The sequence below is a fragment of the Symphalangus syndactylus genome, chromosome 5 (genome assembly GCF_028878055.3).
Source record: "Symphalangus syndactylus isolate Jambi chromosome 5, NHGRI_mSymSyn1-v2.1_pri, whole genome shotgun sequence".
Lineage (NCBI taxonomy): Eukaryota > Metazoa > Chordata > Mammalia > Primates > Hylobatidae > Symphalangus > Symphalangus syndactylus.
The window spans coordinates 118380091-118395448 of record NC_072427.2 but is presented as its reverse complement, the minus strand read 5'-3'; the positions used below and the strand labels follow the sequence as shown (position 1 = coordinate 118395448).

General features: G+C 35.0%; 1 protein-coding gene across 2 annotated transcripts in view; it reads left to right on the top strand.

The window, feature by feature from the left end:
- UNC13C (unc-13 homolog C) overlaps positions 1–15358 on the top strand; it is a 663443-nt gene that overhangs the window by 313230 nt on the left and 334855 nt on the right. For both annotated transcript variants that reach the window (XM_055279200.2, XM_055279199.2), the window contains 3 exons: positions 7998–8167; positions 11950–12065; positions 14352–14515. In XM_055279200.2, coding sequence (XP_055135175.2) covers positions 7998–8167; positions 11950–12065; positions 14352–14515 — 450 coding nt within the window. The remainder of the gene's footprint in view (positions 1–7997; positions 8168–11949; positions 12066–14351; positions 14516–15358) is intronic.

Sequence of the window (15358 nt, the reverse complement as noted above, 5' to 3'; positions counted from 1 at the left end):
GCTGCTGCGGCTGCTTTGCCTCAGCATGGCTCTGGCAGGCAGTTTCTGCTGATGATTTTCTCAACTGGTGCCCTGCCTTCCAGGCTGAGTTGGAATGAGATCATTCATAATTACTAGAAGATATTTCAAACTACATTTTTTATTGTAGCAGAAAAAATATAAATAATAAAATAACATTTTCACAAATTCTATCAACTATATTTTGATATTTTGATTTATATGCTTACAGCTTATTTTAATGAATATATATTTTTATATATGTATATATTTATTAATCATGTATATTCAGTAGTTATTTATTTTATTTATTTATTTTTTTAAGACAGAGTCTCGTTCTGTCACCCAGGCTGGAGTGCAGTGACGTGATCTCAGTTCAATGCAACCTCTGCCTCCCCAGTTCAAGCGATTCTCCTGCCTTAGCTTCCTGAGTAGCTGGAGTTGCAGGTGTCCGCCACCATGCCAGGCTAATTTGTTTTGTATTCTAAGTAGAGACAGGGTTTCACCATTTTGGCCAGGCTGGTCTCAAACTCCTGACCTCAAGTGATCTGTCCACTTCAGCCCCCCAGAGTGCTAGGATTACAGGCGTAAGCCACTATGCCTGGCCCATTATTTCTTTTATCAGTATATCTTTTAATAAAAGCTGGATCTTTTTACAATTAAAATATGTAGCTAGAAATTTTAGATATTCTTAACAAACATGATTTCTAATGGTGACAGCACTTACTACTGACATTTTTCTGGTATAGTTGCAGTGTGAGGTATATTTTAGTTGCTTCATTAGATCTAGCCCAACTATAAGTGCAGTTTTCAATATTTAACAACTCTCTTCTAATATACTACTTCAGCAATGTTGTTGTATTCCGAGATGGTTACTTGAGCAGGAACTTGTTTTTTCCATTGAAGTCAGGCAATCAGGCTTTATTGACTTTATGAAAGCCATGAGCATTTCTCTAGGTAGAGCGATCCATCTCATGATGGGTTAAACTCTGATAACTTGGCCAAAAAAAATTTTGCTTTAATGATAGGAAATATCTATTTGGACCATATCTAGGAGACTCTGTATCTGAAAATACTTGCAAGGGTGGAATAAGCAATTATAAGGAAATTAGTCATTTTGATGGCTGCCAAAAGAAAATTGGCCAAATAAGTGATTGGCTCTGCAGAGATACAGCACCTGTAAATTAGAAGCTAAAATCAAAACAAAACACAGACACACATACAATAATACTGAGGCCAGAAAAGGAACATATTTTTCTTTAATTTTGAATGGAATAAAAGACCTTATTCCCATGGAAACAAAACCAGCTCTCTCTTTAACAATGAAAACATTTAAAATTAGAAATATGAATCACTCTTTAAGAAGAGAATTATTTTTAATTAAAGGAAAACTGCAAAACGAATAACGTGGCTGTAGCAGTACTTTATTTATCAAGTTTGTGCAGTAAAAATTCTTAATTTCTGTTGATAAAAGAAAAGCCAAATTCACAAACTGGTAAACCCTAAACCTGGAATTTTGGTTAACAAATTATTCAGTTCATAAATGGTTTAGTAGAGTAAGATTAGTGAGACTATGCATTCTCCCTCTATTACACAAGATAGATTTTTTTCCTCTTGTATGTAAGGATATTTCTCTTGCTGTCAAGTTGTTTACTAAAAGAGCCTACCATTTCCCAGCTAAAATGCAAACCTGTATATTTTCATAAAAGTCATGGTTTGTGAAACACATTTTAAATAGCTAAGGAATACCATAGAACACAGCAAGTATAAAAACTAATAAGAGTTCTTAAACTTATTTAAATTTATCTCAGATATAATCAAACAAAATGGACTTATTGTTTTTTATTCTTTTCCCACTTGATCCAATCAGAATTGCATTAATCTCATATCAAGCCACAGCTTTACCAAAGAAGAGATTCATTTATTTCATTCCACAAGAAGTTCAGATATAAGTATGGTAACTCAATTATCCCTTCAAAGAACAAAGCTTATTTTATCTTCCTATTTTAACATTTTTAGTGAAGGCTGTTCTACATCCATGTTTCAGGGTAGTAAAGGGAGAAAAAAGAGGAGACAGCATCAGAAGACTATTGCTCATATCTCTTTGAAAGAAGTTTGTCTAATGTCCATCTCTAGTTGCAGGAGAGGTTGGGAAATTGCATAAAACTAAAAAAGGGAAGGAGCGGAATGGTTTGAAATGTTGTTGTATGAGTGTACTTACAGCTTCTGCCACCAACAACCTCTTTAGCTTCTCAGCATGTATATATGACTTTTCTACCTGTATGTTCACTTTAAATGAAATGAATTCATTCTCTCCCTTTCAATGTAGGTAATCTAAAAATTATATTCAGTTACTGCATTTAGTTTGAAGTCCAGGATCTTTCTGTAGTCTCTTTACGAGCTTCAGGTTTGGTTCTTTGTAGATCGTGGGACACAAATTAGACACTATGTATCTTTGTCCAACACTCCCAATGTATTGTGGAGAGAAAAGAAAATAGGATAACAGCAATTTAAAATTTCTGATTTAGTAAGAGAGAAAATGGAAAATACATAGTCTTTGTATGTAGCAACCATAGAGTCCTGCTGGACAGGTATATTCAGGACTTCCTGATCCTAGCAGCAGAAGTAGTTTCTGGGTTAGTCAATCTTGTATGACCTGCTACTTTCTAGATGAATTTCGTTTATCAATTTCCCTCTACTAGTTTGAGTCTACATATGGGTAAACCTTCTTTGCTCAATCTCTTTAGCTTCTCAGCATGTATATGTGACTTTTGGGCAATACTGTTTCCAGGAAAATTTACCAGGCTTCCAGGAGATGGGCTCTAAGACAATTTTATGAGCAAGTAACCACATAAGCCTGGACAAATTTGTCTCTTAGCTCTTGGCTCCTCTGTTCTGATCAATTCATCTCCCTTAACCTAATGGCTGCAGCCTCAGTTCCTGAAAAATAATATGCCAGGGTGAGAATGCAACACCTTTAATTTGGTTTTTGCCACTAAGCTGCCATTCATTTTGACTCGTAGACCTCTTAAAGGATGGTGCTGGAAAAGCCCCAGGGCAACAATTTTATCTATTTCTGAAGTTGCACTTAGAAGCCTCTGCTTGTACAGGTACCTTTTTGTGTTCAGAATCAGCTGGCTTTTCTCAACCCTGCAGAGTTCCAAATTATGCTATTCTCAGTCAATTTACATTGCAGGACACTAGCACGTGAACCTTTTTGAACATGGCTGCTCTCCTTTGCATCTCTACCTATAAACTGTCTAGATTCAGTTTGAATGTATCTCTGTGTATGGTAGTATATTTTTGAAAGGGGGAAACATTTGATAATCACTTGCCAACATTCTGAATTTTATTTCCTACCATTCCCACTAATAAAAAAGCTTCAGCTGGCATGGTGGTCAAAGTTTATAAGTATAGTGAGCAAGATTTGACTAGCTGTTTTGCAATTGCGTATCAAAATGTATCAGCTTTCTAGCCTGAGGTGATTAAATCTTCACTCTCTGTGCCAGCGTCTCCTCCACAGAGTCAGTTCTATATTTTTGGACACTGTTACTTGCCACTCCCTTCATGCTTTAAAAATTATGTTAGTGAGTATTCTTAGTTGCAAACAACGCAGTCCACTTTGGTTGGTTTAGGCTGAGAGAGATTATTTATAGACTACTAGGTCACTCAAGAATGATTGTAGAGGTTAAAGTACCAGCTTCTGAAGCTGCTGTGTGGGAACTGGGTCAAATTATGTGGTGACATTTCTTTGGGGAAAACATTGATCAATACTTTTGCCTCTCGGGACTAAATAGCACTGTGAAACCCTGTATCACAGTACCACATAGCATCCACTGTTGGGGGGAAAAAAAAAGCAGTTCCCATGATTTAGACACCGTACACTGTATCACTTTGAGTTTACACCTTGCTTGAATGCAGGGTAAATACCTGGAACATAGCTACAAAGGAATCCAGGAGTGTGAGTTATCTAACTTCAGTCTTCAGAAGATGAGCAACACAAGGAGGGATCTAGTCAAAATGAAAGCAGAATGTTCGAGAGGCTGGGCATCCATACGTGATGCTTCTCCACCACAGAATCATAAACTGAATCTCCAGTTTCAAACCCATCACAACACCCTTAGGTAATCGTCAGCATTTGAAACAACAGCCTCACTCTTAACCTTTGCTCTGTGAAGTAAAACTGTAAGTTTCTGACAGTTTAAATATGAAACATAATGGCCAACTTAATATTCCTCAAAAAAAGCTGTTTGGAAGAGAAAAATTGTAAGAGCTGGCCAGTCTTTACGGGGAAGAAAAGTAGAACAAATGTGAGTTGCGACAAATATTAGTAATGTGACAGGTTAATAAGAAATAATTAGGATTCAGGGCCTAGAGAAAGGCTCTGTGCTATCGTTGCAACTCTTCTGTAAATCTAAAATTATTCTAAAATAAAAAGTTCATTTAATTAAAAAAATGAAAAAAAACAGTCAACCAGAAATGCAGAGAGACTCAAACTCCCAAGACAAATTGCAAGTACACTTATACAAAGAACATCATTGGTCATTTATATTTGTCCTTCATCTATTGGTATCACATTTATTTTGAACAGAAATTTGGAAAGAAAGATAATATTGTCTCTCCCTCCTTTTTCTATATCATATATATGTATTATGTAGAAAGACACATGCATATGTATGTATGTTTGCTCATATCGTTACTACTATTTTGTATGGATTGCTATTTGTATGCATATTTAACCACTTAATAAATTTTTACCTTGCTTTTATAGCAAAAACTAGAATCTCAAAAAAATTTGCCTCAAAATGAGATGAATATTTTTTCTTGTGAAGGAATAGATTCTAGAAATGTTTACCAATCTTTATTATCTAGAGCTTGCTTTTTATTGTGCCTGCTATTTGTGGGTAAAAAATGCACTAGAACTCTGTCTTCCAGGGCTTACATAAACTCTGATAATTTATTTATCAAAAAGTGACAAAAAAAAGACATCTTTCTGCGTTTGCAATGTATTGAGAGTTAAGTTTAAGACGATAGCTGTATCTTTTGCTACTCTAAAATGCCTTTCTATCTTTTTCTAAGATAAGAATGAAATAAATAAACTAGTAGTTGTGTCTTTGTTTCTACTTAGACTTTTCTTCTTTTTGATAGCAAAGAACTTAAAATGTTAGCCACTTTTAATATAAATTTTGGGCAAATTACCAAAGAGGTTATCATCCAAATATGCTTGCTACAATAATTTCAGGTGTGGGTTCATACAGTTATCTTGGGAATTCTGAGTCAACGGGAGGCAGCTGTGCTGTTACTATTCTGACTGCCCTCCATGGTTGACAGTAGGCTTGGTTAGCTGCTCCAGACACAGTGTCATGGATTAATTCTTCCTTTCTCCCCACAATTTCTACCACATTTTACTAATAAAATACTTCAAACTTAGATATTTTTATGAATATATTTCTAAGAATGACAAAATTATTTTTTCTTCAAATGTAAAAGGGATTTTATTTTGGTGAAACTTTACAGACTTTAGTGAATATTTTTTGAAAGATACGTGCCAGAAACTGTCAATAATACATATATTAAACATAGGCTCTAACTTCAAAAAGAACATGTGGAACTTACGGAATAATGGCATATTATAGCTAATATGGATCAAACATTGCCTGGCACTGTGCTAACTGCTATAAGGTATTATCTACCATTTCCCACAAGCATTTTCTAAGACAAGTGTTATTACCCCATGTTATTTATAGGTAAAGTAACTGAGATTTATAGAAGTTAAGTTAGGTAGACATAGTAATTCTCAACCCTGTCAGACCCAATGAATCATTTTTATGTAAAATAATTCATAATGACCCATTTTATGCTGAAACAAAGTAATGTGTGACTTAGCCTATCTATAGATATAATTTGAAAAATCAGTATAATGTTCCAACTTAAAATGAAGGAGAACTAAAAGTATTCTAATATGTATTTTAACGTGTAAGGGCTTGGATACAACAAACCTAGAATACATAGTAGACACAGGCTTTCACTGTTGATAAAATTAACATGAATGTGACCATTTCAAATGCACACTGATAGAAATACTATAGATACTATAGTTCAAATATTATAGTTCAAATACTTTGCGTAGTTTTGACATGGGTGATATAATTTTTCAAAATGGAAAGCAAGCCTTGGTGAAGTTCTTAACAGCAACAACAAAACCTTCTTTGATTAGTGATTGACATACTAGTTCCTTTCCAGGACATTTCAGTGACTAGCAAACCATGCAAAAGACATGGTGTTTCTACCTAAAAGAATTACATCCTGAGCTAAGATAATTATCAATGAGTTAAACAATTTCCTTAATGCCTGAGGGGTCATTTTAAATCACCAGTGTGATTTACATGGTGTGGTATCTAGATCTCTAGCCTATTCCACTGAATGCCAGTAATGTCCTTGAATGTTCGTGAAAACCAAAAATGTCCCAGAAATGAGTAAAATGCTGCGTGTTGAAAACTCCTATGTTAAGTAGAAACAGTGGTGCTACAATTTCATATAGGCCCATCAGATTCAAATATTATTCTTGTATGTGCTATATTATTTTGCCTTATAAGTTAATGAAAGAGACATTATACTGTCAGGAATTCTCAAATACTTTTCGCACCATGAACCTGTTGGGAAGTCTAGTGAAAACCATGGATGTCTTTTCAATATGTACTTTTTCATAAAAAAAATAAAATTCATAGAATTAAATCATTTATATTGAAACATAGTTTTAGTTTAATGATAGGCACAAATAATATTTTATGGTTCATAACACTTATACTGTTATATATAAGAAGTATCTGTGGTTGTATTGATGACAAAAATGCTGTTGTGGTTTGTTGTCTATATTCATAATTGAAAATATAAAGATCTCTTCCTCTCTATATATGTATTTTATACATATATATGTATAAAACATGTTTTATAATACATATATATGTATAAAATATGTTTTATACATATATCCATATTAATTATAGATGATATATAGATTATATAGAGAGATATCTATATCTATCTATATAGATTATATAGATAATGCATATATAATATGTATATTATCCTTATATGTGTGTGTGTGTGTATATATATATATATAATATATGTATTTTAATCCAAGTTCAAGAATGCTCAGAACTCGTCCATGAACCCTGAGATAAAGCACTTGTGCTAGAGGAAATCATGTACAGGATACACAGAGAGCACAGAGTTGATCGCAACTAAATGGTTCAATAAGTTGTAGGAAAAGTGATGTACATCAGTTAACTTGCTGATTCCTAAAGATTGATTGGTTAACAGGCAAAGAAGCCTAGGGAAGAGTGTATACAAAATTCACAGTGTCAGAAAAGACCATGATATGTGTACGCAATACTGAGTAGCTTGCCTCAACAAAAGAGGGTGAAGGAAACCTGGAAATTAACGATGGACTGGAATGCACAGTTTGTTCTTTAAATCAGAAGGATTTTTCTCTAATTCTACTTGATTTAATAATATCTTATGTGCTTACTGGGATTTTTAGTTTTTCAAGTCCTTCAGAAAACTATTATTGTCATTTTGTAGTCTGTGAAGTCCACATTCTCAACACCCATTGCAATAAAATTAGCTTTATTTTTATGGTGAAGAATTTTCCAAGCATGGATATTTTTATCAAGATAACTATCGTCAATAGGAAATATGGCATAAGTGAAAATATCACAAGCAAAGATTTCTTACCCATATTTGATTATATCTAAATCAGTTAAAGGAAATAGGATGGAATGGGATTCGATTTTCCCTTATTAACATTATTTAACTTTTCTTCAGTATATTTGCATTATGTGCCCGCAACATCCCATGGGTAGATGAAATGGGTTATCTCATTTATTATGTAGTATATTATGCCTTTCTAGAATAGATAGAAAATAAAGTACTAACATCAGATGCAATTTAGAGCAGTTTTCAATGGTTGTTAACTTATCCACATTTATTTTCAGTGAGTGTCATAACTCCACAGATCGAATCAAAGTCAGAGTATGGGATGAAGATGATGATATTAAATCCAGAGTCAAGCAACATTTCAAAAAGGAGTCAGATGATTTTCTGGGACAAACAATTGTAGAAGTGAGGACCTTGAGTGGAGAAATGGACGTCTGGTACAACTTAGGTGATTTTTTTTTTATCTACTTGAAAACAACTTAAGTAAAACCCCTGAATACCTGTGGCATGTATTATATTCCCATATAAGTAAAAATAACCAATGCCTTTCCAGGACATTCTGTTGAACTTCAGACGATTCATTTCATTGACAAGAAAAGGCTATTCTTTTTTCAATACTATTGAAAGACTTTGGTAAATTTGAGGTGAAAAGAGAAAACCCTTTCCAAGGACTACCTAGAAGTCTTTTAGAGAAAAATGTTATTGCATTCTTAATTTTCAATGCGTGAAATACAGCTTCACAAACCCTTGCCAAATACACGGGAAACAAATGACCTATTATTTAATGTTGTTTGACTTATTTCCTTCTTGTCCATTAATGAAATTTTGACAATGAAGGAAAAATGTATTTTGAATTGCTTTCAAATGATGGTATAAAAGTAGGCTTTAGATGACAAAGCCAAGTAAATATGTGAACTCATGTGGACTCTCTTGATGATGATACTGAGAAGGTAATTAACTGGAATGATTTAAAAAATTATTATGGAACCAGAAATTAAATAAGGTAAGTTTTCATTTAACTTTTACTAGAATAAAATAATAACATAGAATTTTCTGTGGTGATTTAATAATAGTAAAAATATATGGGTCACCTCAGTTTCTGCAAAGGCACGACCTGAAGATGTCCTAATCATATCCTATAAAGTGTTTTAATTAAACTTTTGAGGGCTGGCTGGATATGAATTAAAGAGTTGACACATTCCTTGGGTTACAAAGAGTTACCACTTAGGATACCAACATATGTTAACAAATTAAAAAGTGCTTTTGACTTTAAAAAAAAATCTGCATACTTTTAGTAATGAAATAATTGACAAACGGAGAAGGTCACATAGAATTCACGAAACTCTAGATTATAGAATAATTCAATGAAAGAGATATTTAATTTATCTAAACACAGATGATTCAAGTTAAACTAAGAACTAATTATTAAAACTATCTTAAGAAATCTTCCTTAAAGAAGATTTGTACTCTTAGGTATTGGAGTAGAATTTTTACCTCTGCTATAATGAGCCACCCCCCAAAGCTTGTTTTAACTATTAAATGACTTCATATATGAAAGTAGAGATACCAACTGAGGGTAAATTTCAGGCCATTAACTCTGTGGAACATTCACAAATTATTTCTTTATGAAAGAGGTTTATCTTTATATGGACTTTTTTTCTGTAATATGTTAACATATTCTTGGGTCGAGGCAGTAAAGTTGTAATTCAGAACAGAAATTTCTCCAATTTGTTCTTTTAACAAAACATATATGAGTACCTGGCACAGTGGCTCACACCCGTAATCCCAGCATTTTGGGAGGTGGAGGAGGGAGCATTGCTTAAGGCCAGAAGTTTGAGTTCAGACTGGACAACATACTGAGACCCATCTCTACCAAAACTTTTAAAAATATTAGCCAAGCATGGTGCCATGTGCCTGTAGTCCCAGCTACTCTGGAGGCTGAGGCAGGAGGATCACTCGAGTCCAGGACACTGAGGCTGCAGTGAACTAAAAGATTATGCCACTGCACCCCAGCCTGGGTGACAGAGTGAGACCTTGTAAAAAAAAATAAATAAATCAAAGAAGAAGAAGAACCAAAAAAAAAAAAACCACGTACCAGTATATATTCAGAACTTGCTGAGGAATTTGAATATGCTGCTATTAGTAAAATCAGCCATCCAGTTCTTATGCTGAAACTGTCCTTCAGTCTATGAGATGAAAATGTGATGAAACACAATATTGTTAAGTCTTTACTTATTCACCCTGAGTAGTTTTTTGCCCTCATTGCTGATGTTTAACCTTTGACAGTGTGTACAGGTTTTACCTTTTTTAACTTTGTGTAAAATCCCTAAATACATTCTATCCAAACAATCTATTTCTATTCTTGATACGACCTTCCTTATCACTTAAAAGTCATTCCACTACACAAAGGAAGTTTTGACTGAAAGCCTTGGGTGTCCAAGCAGAGCCTGCTGCCCAAAGATCCTTTGGGATGATGACAGTTAAAAATCAAAGAACCAATAAAGCTCCCCTGGAGTTCTGGAAAGAAGTGTGTGACAAAAAAGACCCTAGGTCTTGCATTTCTCTTGGCCCCAGCAGAGAATTTTTGTTTGTTTGTTTGTTTATTTATTTATTTATTTATTTATTTATTTATTTATTTTTGAGACGGAGTCTCGCTCTATCCCCCAGACTGGAGTGCAGTGTCGCAATCTCGGCTCACTGCAAGCTCCGCTTCCCAGGTTCACGCCATTCTCCTGCCTCAGCCTCCCGAGTAGCTGGGACTACAGGCGCCCGCCACCACGCCCGGCTAATTTTTTGTGTGTGTATTTTTTAGCGGAGACGGGGTTTCACTGTGTTAGCCAGAATGGTCTCGATCTCCTGACCTTGTGATCCGCCCGCCTCAGCCTCCCAAAATGCTGGGATTACAGGCGTGAGACATCGCGCCCGGCCTAGCAGAGAATTTTAATATTTGTTGAGAATCAACTCCCTCTCAGCCAGTAGGAAAATCGCTTATGATCCTGGCACTTAGAAGGGAAGAATCTTTGCAACACGAATGATGATTAAAGAATAACAGTGAAAAGTCAGTAGACATTCCACAAGAGGGAAGTTGTCTTCATGATTTAACTGTACCTTACACGCTAAAAATACAGCTATGTTTAGAAAGAGGGCCAATTTAAAGTCCTCCACACTGACTTTGTGTCACTTACCTAAATCCTATTTTCATTTGTGAAATGGGTCAGATTGCCTCTGTATTTTGTATCTGAAATGGGTCTTGAACTTAGGACCCTCTGCTACAATCACAGCCTAGATTATGCCTTTATTTATCGCAAAGCTATTGCTCAGTTTATACCGAACACATACGCACACACATTATATGGCTAAATTGACTATATGTTGTTTGCATTTAAATAAACAGTCCAGCACTTATAAGTTAGCCTAGGCTATAGACTGTAGGTCTTTATAAATCACTGATAATGAAAACTATTAACATTTTTTTTTGATAAACCAGAACTTTGGCTCATCTTTTCAAGTACAGAAACAAAGAGAAGAAGCCAAGCAGTGACAACTTTCAGATAAAATAATTTCCTATTTATACACCGTTTTTCTTGATTTTGATTGCCAAATAACTTATTTAATTTCATTGTATAAACTGATCAAATACACAGAAATATATGACAATGGCAGGGTCTTCTGATTAGTTTTTTTATTCGGAGTATCTGTAAGACATTTGACAATTACAATACCACAATAGGCAAATATTTTAAATTGTATTTAGGGGAATCATGGTAACTTTTTTTGCATTTTTAAATAGAGACAGGGTCTCACTCTGTTAGACAAGGTGAAGTGCCCTGGTATGATCATAGCTTAGTATAACCTCAAACTCCTGAGTTCAAGAGATCCTCCTGCCTCAGCCTCCTAATTAGCTAAGGCTGTAGGCAAGCACCAACACACCTGCCTAATTAAAAAAAAAATTGTAGAGACTAGATCTCGCTATGTTGCCTAGGCTGGTCTCAAACTCCTAGCTTTAAGTGGTCCTCCTACCTTGGCTTCCCAAAACACTGAGATTATAGGCAAGAGCTACCACATATGGCCTCATTATGGTTACTTAATAAGCAACTCTGACTCAGAAAAATAGCTTTTAGCTACGTAAGCCGTTTTTTTGTTTTGTTTCTTTTTTTTGGTTTTGAGAGGTCATATGAGAAAAACATTATTGTCAGACAAGACTGACCAATTGCTTTTTTGCTTTATCAGAGAAAAGGACAGATAAGTCAGCTGTATCTGGGGCCATACGATTGAAAATCAATGTGGAGATAAAAGGAGAAGAGAAGGTTGCTCCATATCATATTCAATATACATGTTTACATGAGGTAAATAAATGGAATTTTACTAATACAAAATATAAGAAACGTTCTCGATTATGAATTATAAAACAGAATGTTTGGTTTAAAAATCATTGAATTTGTAGAGTGATTCCTGGAGTTCTGACTCCATACTACAGCAGGTGATATACTAAGATATCATAAGTTCTATGTGTTGTATTACTCCTGATGAACTTGTCATCTAATGAGAGTTTAGAACAAGCCTGGGAGGCAGATGTGAATAGGCAATAAGATGATAATGCAAAAGTAGATACAAAAAAATTAATGTTCTTCCAAAGAGGAAGAAGAGTGTTAAAAATATTGATTGAAGAAATGAGTCATGCCACATATTTTGGAAGCATTAAATATGTAGTAGTTTGGTAATGCGGGAGGGGATCAAATCATAATTGCGTTTGAGAACTCCGAGTTACAGTTCAGATTTTATTGAAGATTTAATTAGGACTCTATTTATAACTAGAAACATAAAAATCTGGTGCTGTTTCAATGGCTTTTGGGAGCCAAGGTAATAAGCAGTTAATTTTTCTTCCTGTTTCTGAGTACAACAAACAGTTTCATACATATCGCACAGTCCTTCGTGTTAACCTCTCTTTCTACAAACATGTGAGTATGGAGAGAATGAAGATGTGGTTACTCACCCAAAAAGTAGGGCCTAGTTGGCTTGGAGAGAGGTAAACACCACCCAACATCAATCAAAAGCACAGTTTCACCAGTTCCCTTTTGTGTCTCAGTACAGAAGCACAGACAAATCATCTTGGAGTCTATTGAATGTTTGTCGCTGAGAGCTTAGTTAGATGTGTCACAGGAGACTTTCTCTGATGCAAATGATACTCGTCTCATATCAAAAAATAGGTGAAGCTGAGGAATGTACTCTTCTTCATGTTTTTCAAAGTAACAAAGTACCTTCCTCAGAGAGAAAAAGACAACTGAAAGATAGTTCTACTTTTTTGCATGTTATTTTTTCTAATTATATTCATGAAAATGTATACATGTGAATATTTATACCCCATTTTACTAAGAAAGAAATGAGGAACAGTGTTTAAATCGTGTGTATATTACACAGTAATTAGGCATAGGACCTAGGCTTAATTTCATAATCACAGTTTTGTGGTTAGTGATATCATTCCCTCAAGAGAGATGGTTCATTTTTCAGACCAATAAAATAAATCCCTTGAACTGGCATGATGGAGAATTCTGGCCTTAAAGTGTGGGCAGAGAAGGTCTGCAGTTAGAGAAACAGCAGTCCGGTTCACTTTACAGAGTCTTTTCTACTGGTCCAAGAAGCAGAAAGAACTGAAATCTAAGAGCAAGTCCTTCAGTTTACCCTGGCTGCATCAAAGTAGCAGTTGCTAAACTTAGAAGCAAAAAGGAATTGAGAGTAGTAATTTTATTTCGTTACAAAATTCTCCAACATTCATTTTCAGCCTCGATTCTATGCCCTGACTCTTACCATTTTGCAGCCCAAACCCTTTAGCATCATTTACACAGCTAAATTTTGCCTTAACATAGTCAAAATCACATTGTTCATCCAGGGCACTATAATTTACTCAGAATCCCCGAATGCAAAATACGCTCTATCATGTAGAAATGTTTTCATGCAAAAACACTCACTTCCTTCTGCAAATGGTTAGGTATGTACAAAATATTTGAATCATTGATTCTGTATAGACCCACCGAACTTTACCGTCTAAAGTGCCTTAGGAAGGTACTTTATCACTTCGAACATGAATAAGGGTACATTCTTCAGCCTCATCTCACATTTTTTGATGTAAGAAAAGTATCATTTGCATCAGGGAGTCACCGGTGACACCCCTAAACTAACCTCTCAGCTGCAGTGTAATAGAATCTAATTCTGAGAGTGGAACTTGGCAATGTGTGTTTTAGTAAGCCTTCCAGGTGATTCTTATACACTTTAAAGTTTGAGAACCAGTGCCTTATTTGCTGAGGGAACTAAAGCCTTGATTTTTCCGAGGTTACAAAGCCTGTTACTGTCAGAGACCCATCCAGAGCTGTTATGACGTCTTGTCCTAAATATTAAACTATGTCCTTCATTTCCATATTTATATCAGCGCTTTTACCCAGGCAGAAATCAAAGCAGATTTTGCATAAAAGATGAATTGAGTTAGAATAAAAATTCCAGGTATTCCTATTGCTTGCAGATGCTGATGAAACATTAGAGGCAGTGACAGTGCAAGTGCATTTTACTGAAAGTTTTAGTTAAATATTTCTGGCCTATTCTGAGGAATCACTGAACAATTAAAAACCACTTGCTTTTAGAATCTGTTCCATTACTTGACTGAAGTGAAATCTAATGGTGGAGTGAAAATCCCAGAAGTCAAAGGGGATGAAGCCTGGAAGGTTTTCTTTGATGATGCTTCCCAAGAAATAGTTGATGAGTTTGCTATGCGTTATGGAATTGAATCCATTTATCAAGCTATGACGTAAGTACTACAGGACATTTACATGGTCAATATCTCTATTAAAATACAAAGAAAGAAAGGAGCATTCATCTCACTTCTAATTCAAATGAAACTGATTAAAAAGAGGATTATATTTCACTGTGCATGTCTGATGCTGACCACTCTCTCTTACAGCTGTGAAGTATTAATGACTTGGTAATTCACTACCACCATCGTCCAATCCTTGTTCTGTTCTCCAAGTGTAGTTCCTTGACAAATAGTATCAACAGCACCTGGCAACTTAGCAATGCAAATTACCCACCCCATCCCAGACCTACTGAATCAGAAAATCTGAGGGTGGAATCCAGCAACCTATGGTTTAACAAGTCTTCCAGGTGATTCTCATATACTTTAAAGTTTGAGAGCCAGTGACTTATTCCATAGCTGAGGTAACTAAAGCCCTGGTTTGTCCAAGGTCACAAAGCCTGTTAGTGAGAGAGACAGGTTCAGAGCTATTATGGTGTCTTGTTCCAAATATTAGACTATGTCTTTCCTTCTCATATTTATATCAGTACTGCCAATTCAGTAAAACAAAGATTTGTTTAGCACCCATAGAACCCAAACAGTATAAAAAATGTGATGGCACAGAATTGCCTTATTATAATTTCAATGACGATTTAGAACTGAATTTCAGTGAGGGTTTAGTAATGAACAGAAGTATTCATTACTTCCCCATAGTTTCCTTTTTGAGACCTGGTCTAATTTTATAAGTGCATGTGGTTCAGATATATATGAGGTGTAATATGTAAATTATTTATATGCATATATTAGATGACTTTTTTCATATTAACAACAAGATCTCATTTTCATGTGAACTGAATAGAT